Genomic DNA, 6,000 nt, shown 5'->3' on the forward strand with positions numbered 1-6,000 from the left:
TTTCCATTTTAAACCTTTTTAGAAAGCTGTTAAGCTCAGCTGTTATTTGACAGACTAGTTTTAAACCAGTAGGAGGAGCTGGACTTTAAACGTATATTTGATTAAAAGGTTTTAAATCAGTACAATGGTAAATAGAGAGCCTTCCAAATCACCCCATAAGGGATAGATATCATTATCTTGAGATTCCAAAGCAGTGAATTTTCCTTTGTGACACTGTTATGACTTTGTTTTTAGAACAAGCATTGTCTCCTGGAAGCTGGAATAAGCTGCACAAAGGATTTAATCAAAGCCAAGATATATCCTATTGTTCTCTTTATAAGAGTCTCAGAGAAAAACATCAAGAGGTTCAGGTAACATGTCAAACCTTTTGCATATTTGATGTTCCATCTTATTCAGTGAATAATTCTTGAGTCCAACAATGTTCTCACTGAGAGAAATAAACACCCTCATCCCTCTCCATCTGGTACTTCTCTGTGCACTATTTCCTCCCATGACTCCTCCCTGAAACCTTACAACTGGAGCAAGCAGGAATTCCCCAAATCTGGCACTCTTTCACTGTCACTGGTGGCAATGAGCATTGTGGGAGGATGAGACCGAAGAAAATGTGGTTTTATCCATGCTCAGCACTCCCACAGCATTTCTTAAGGTAATGCAAGCTGGAAGAGGAGAGCTCGTAAACACTTGCACTCTCCCTCCATTCAATCCTCTGAAATTGTTTCCCCATAGCAAATATTTCTCCTTGGGGGCAGCATGGAGGTAAGGGGATGGTAGACCTGCAGTAGCTGCATTCTTCACTGCTTTTATTGCTTGTAAGTAGTTAGGAGAAAATAAATTCTTGATGGGACAGCTGGGACTACAGGATTAACTTAAAATCCAAGACATTTATTTTTGGTCTGCTCATTTGATACAGGAAGCTGCTGCCAAAGCCGGAGACTGAGGATGAGTTTTTACGGATGTGCCGCCTGAAGGAGAAGGAACTGGAAGCACTGCCCTGCCTTTATGCCTCTGTGGAGGCAGAGGCTTGGAGCAGCATCGAGGATCTTATCCGGACTATAAAGGACAGGATCGGGGAAGAGCAGCGCAAAACCGTCTGGGTAGATGAGGATCAGCTATAAAAGCCCTCAGGAGCACGGAGCTCTTTGGTGAGGAAAGGACACGTCCAGGTGGAGCAGGGCTTCTCAGAATTCTCTGGTTAGGTGCCCAGAGCCCACTCCTGTTTCACCCTTGCTGGCAGGGCACTCCCTGCTGGCAGGATGCATGTCTGGAACGGGACTGGAGCTGTGTTGAAGAGCCAGAGTCTCAGATGCTGGGATCCAGGCTGTGGGGCCACCACCACAATTTCTGATCCGCTGGCATTTCTTAAGGGACAGCACTTGTTTAACACATGAGGACAAAGATCTTGAGAGGGAGCTTGGGGTAATTTATTATGTTCAAAAGATGGATCTTTTTGGTCTCATTCAAAATTTCTGATGAGAACAAATAAGTGGAATCTGAAAGGGATAAGGCATGGGGATTGGGCTGCAGGATGTGGAATTGAGATGTGTCCCACACCCCCCTGAGGTGAGATTCTGAACATACCCAGCTGAGGAAGCTGAAGGCTGGTTGGGAGCAGCAGCAACACAACTACTGATGGCCAGAACAGTTCTGTAGCCCTGGTTCTCCACAGCCATTTTCAGCCATTTTAATCAAAAGAGAAGAAAATAGCTATTCCTCCTGGCATTAAGTAAAATGAAACTTTTCTCTTCCTTTTGAAACCCCAGTTTTATTTAACAGTTTTGCAGGTTTCCTTTGTAGTCCTGGCGCTTACAGGAAAACAGACTTCACTAAAAACAGACTTCACTGTCCCAGTGGCCCATCAGATCTTTCCACATCTGCCAACATTTCATTTCGTTTATCCCTGCCTCTGCATTGTATTCATTTGTACATCTCTCAGTTTTTAACATTTTTTTTACTCATGGAAAATAGCATGGTGCTTTCTTCGGACAACAGGTTTCTCTGTTTCTTCACTGAAATGTTTCTCTACAACATCATTGCCTGCCAACATGCCAACTCTCAACAGGAGGGACTATTCTTAGAAGAAGAAAAGGAGAATTTCATAAGCCAGTAATTGCTGTGAACCACTCAGTCCTTGACCTGTGTGCCATGAGCGACAGCGAGGAGCCTGGCGGGCACCCCACTGAGCTGTGGCCAAGTGGGATAATGCTTCCAGAAGTGTGTGTAGGGCTGAGGAGACCATGTCCCATTTTCAAAAGCACTTAAGTCCTCAGAGAGTTTAAGTTCCACTGCTCGTGAGTGTGACTTATACTCCTAAATCTCTTCAGTCTTTGAAATCTTTCCTCTCGACATTAGATGCTGTACTGAGATTGCCAAATTGATCCAATAAAACTGACCCGATAATAATGACTCGTGCAATTGCTGATCTGAAATGCAATAAAAATTGACCTACAGATGAAGAGTGGTCCATCCCATTGTCCTTACATCCTTCATTCCTTGCCATATCCCTCCCTTTAAGATGCATTTAATAACAAACTTTTTTTCCTTCTGCATTCATCCTCAGTCCCCCATCTCGGTGCTGTGGGCTGATGAACAGTAGCAGGCAATAAAAAACAATCGGAATCTAAACAGAACATCTGGCCCGGTTGCCTTCACTAGATTAGCTGCTCCCTTGTCTTTGCAACAAACTTCTGCTGTGGGTGTCTCTCAGGTAGACTGGGTCAGCTCATGTTGTCTTTTGGGACTGTGCTTTTCTTTTATGCTCTTTTCTTTTATGCACATCATTTTTTAACTAATGGATTCTTCGAGAAGTAATTTATGTCACTTTACATCTAATTGCTGCTGCTGTGTTTCTCAAGTTATTAATGTTTGAAAGAATGTTCATAGCTAGCACTTCTCAGAGAATAGCTTTTTACCTGCCCAGTGCCATCTGCTTGGACTGTGCAAGCAGGGGGATACTTCCATGTGCAATCTCTTTACAAAAAGGACAGGCTGCACACACAATTTGCAACTCCCTCCAGGGCAAAGAATAACAACCGGTTGGGGTATATATAGAACAAATTGGATGATTCTTCAGAGATGCTCTGTAGCTCAAGCAGAAATAAGAAAGCATCAGTTGGAAGAACTAAGCCTTCCAGGAGCATTTTGCATTCATTCCTAATGTCCTGATAATGCAGCCTCGTGTAACAGCTGCCTGTGGTTTGTTCCTGCCCCTCTTGTGAAAGCTTTTGAGTCCGCAGCTGAGCAATGGGAGGGACTGCAGGAACATTTCTCAGCTGCTTCAGCAAAAAGTTCAGCCAGGTCAGCGTCAGATGCCTCCAGGAGCCAGCAGCCGACTGCTCAGCGGCCAGCGCGCGGAGGATGTCCGTGTGCCACCGGCTGTGCCACAGGGATCGCTGCCATCTGCTGGAATGGCTGCAGCAGATGGCAGGTGGGGCAGAGGGGATGGACTGTCTCAGAATGCCATGGTTGTTTCTGCAGTGATCTCCTCTCCCCACAGCTTTATGTCTCTTTGCATGGACAAAGCTGCAGATGTGATTTGTCCCACTCCACTTTCGGCGCAGGAAAGGCATATGCCAAACTCTGGAGGAGGTTCCTTTGCGGTGAGCAGAGATTCACCTCCAAAAAGCTGTTCCTCTGACTTACTGAGATGGCTGTCTAAGGGTGAGATGAATTGCCCTCTGAACTGTCTGGGGTTTTCACAGACTACAGCAAGAAATGAGAGAATTAGCCTGGCCTTTAGCATTTAGCTCTTTGATCTGTAATTTAGGGCAGCTAAACCACCTTATGGGAAAAGTGGAAGTAGAGATTGAGGCAGAGAACAAGATATCTAATTATTTCTGTGAAACAAGAGAGAGGAATGGATACATGGAGCAGACCTTTCTTCTCATATCCAAGTGCATCTGTAAATTCCCAGCTCTGCAGACCCATCGTGGTTGTCTGCTCATGTGATGCAAAACAACCAGACTCTGCCCAGTGTACTTAGTGGCACAGCTGTGTGCTGAACCCTGCACAAGCCTCATCTCTCTGTGACTTGGTGGAGGAGGACTAAAAACTCTGTTCCCTCTTGACTTCTGGGTGTGAACTCCAAGAGCAGATCTGCAGCTGGAGTGGAGCTGCAAAGCAGCCACGGAGCAAAAGGGGCCACGGTCATTTACACTGGCTGGGAGGTGCCTCTGCTCTGGAGCCAAGAGCTGTCCCTCTCAACTGAAGGAAATTAACCCCTGCACCTTTTGAAACACATTCAGATCTTGAAAAGAGGCCATGATAATCCCTGAATGTCAGAGTGCTTGAATCAGTGTGGATTCCAAGTTCTGAACCAGCAGGTTTGAAGTGCAGACTTGGAATTTGGGCTGTAGATCATTGTGGTACTTTCCATTCTGCTCCATCTCCCTTGGGAGGTATCACCTTAGGCCACATCCCTCCTCACATGCACATCCCAGTTACACAAACCTGGGCTCAGCACAAGCACAAAAGCCCAGCAGGCATAGCCAGCTTCAGGAGAGGTTGTGTGGTTGAAAAATTGGGAACAAAAATTAAGGAAACAAAATGGGAATTGGAAATGATGTAAATGTTCCCTGTAAACAGTGTCACAATGGAATCTCAAGCAGATTCTCCACCTGATCTCATCAGATAGAATGGGACAAGTTTAATGTTGATTTATTCTTTGATTGTTTCTGATTTTAGACAGCACTTGATATGAGATTTGGGGTCAATAACTGGACTTGCAGGTACCACCAAAACTCAGTTACATTCTCTAAATCAGTCTAAAGAGGGAAATTCAAGCTGCAGAGCTGATTTGGAACTGGAGGCTGTGCTTGGACACCAGAGCTCAGGCCCAGCCAGCATGTGTGAATCCCAGGTGTGGATCCCTACCGAGGTAAGGAACATTCACAGCACGACCCATTTTAAAATCACTTATGGTTTTTAATTGAAGTCTGGGAACATTTCTCAGCAGTTTGTATTTTAAGTTAGAAAGGAGGTAACAGAAAGCCTGGAAATTGCCCTATGTTTGGTCTGCTGCTTTTACTGTAAGAGGTGGAAAACACAGAATAATAACTGCCTTTCAAAATGGATTATTTGAAAACTACTTCTTGCCTTTAAGAGCTCACAAGAGCTTGTTGGAAAATTTTTCACATGCAAATTGTTCTTCTGAAAATGTCATTGAAAAATTGCCCACTAGAAAATGCAATTGGAAATTTTTTCAATGGAATATTGTTCTGTTAGAAAATATGTTTTCATCTAAATCAAATGTCTATGGAAATTCTTTCATTCTAACATTTCATTTTAAAAAAAATTAAAGTATTTCAATAATACTGAAGCAGTCATTTTCAATATTTCACATATTTTTAATCTTTTATCTGAAAACATTTTTGGCGTTACTTTTTAATTTTTTGGGTGAAATCTTTTTAAAAATCTACATTTAAACATTTTATTTGATTGAAATACTTGTTGTATTTGATGTTTACATACTACAAAATAATGGCAGTAATGGCTTACAGCTCTCACATGTGGTATAATACCTGTGATCACAAGAGAAAAATCCAACTGAGTCTGGCTTTGCGTTTTGTTTAACTCTGCTGCTAAAATGATGTATTGTATAAGTCAGTATCATGCAGTTCAGCACATTGGGGAATTGTTGCAGGTAAAAATTTCATGCAAACTTTATTACAGAGAATTGGATATTCCTTTGAATCAGAATTCTGGCTGGAGGCAAAGCTGTCAATCGGTCCGGCTGCAGCACAGACAGCTCTGGCAGCACAATTTGCAGGGGGGTAGGAACACACACAAAGCAGACTTGTGCCTACAAACTTAAAGTGGAGATAGATGCCAAAGCTGGAAAAATGCCTGTAAACCTGTTAGAGGTTTCTGTATTCTTTGTGCCAAGCTATTTTCATGGCCCAGGGTTTGAGAGCTCAGTACAAGGCTGCAGTCGGGCACTGCTGAGCCCTGGAGCTGCTCGCAGCTTCTTCAGCCCTGCCTGGGCTGGGCTGTCTGAGCAGCACT

The 6,000-nt window shown here is 43.7% G+C and overlaps 1 protein-coding gene across 1 annotated transcript in view; it reads left to right on the forward strand.

The window, feature by feature from the left end:
- CARD11 (caspase recruitment domain family member 11) overlaps window positions 1-2,384 on the forward strand; it is a 44,523-nt gene extending 42,139 nt beyond the window's left edge. The window contains exons 23-24 of the mRNA XM_084216172.1: window positions 235-350; window positions 911-2,384. Coding sequence (XP_084072298.1) covers window positions 235-350; window positions 911-1,115 — 321 coding nt within the window. The 3' untranslated portion in view covers window positions 1,116-2,384. The remainder of the gene's footprint in view (window positions 1-234; window positions 351-910) is intronic.
- The last annotated feature ends 3,616 nt before the right edge of the window (window positions 2,385-6,000 follow it).

The sequence above is a fragment of the Fringilla coelebs genome, assembly GCF_963513975.1.
Source record: "Fringilla coelebs genome assembly, chromosome: 16".
In the NCBI taxonomy this organism is placed as follows: Eukaryota; Metazoa; Chordata; class Aves; order Passeriformes; family Fringillidae; genus Fringilla; species Fringilla coelebs.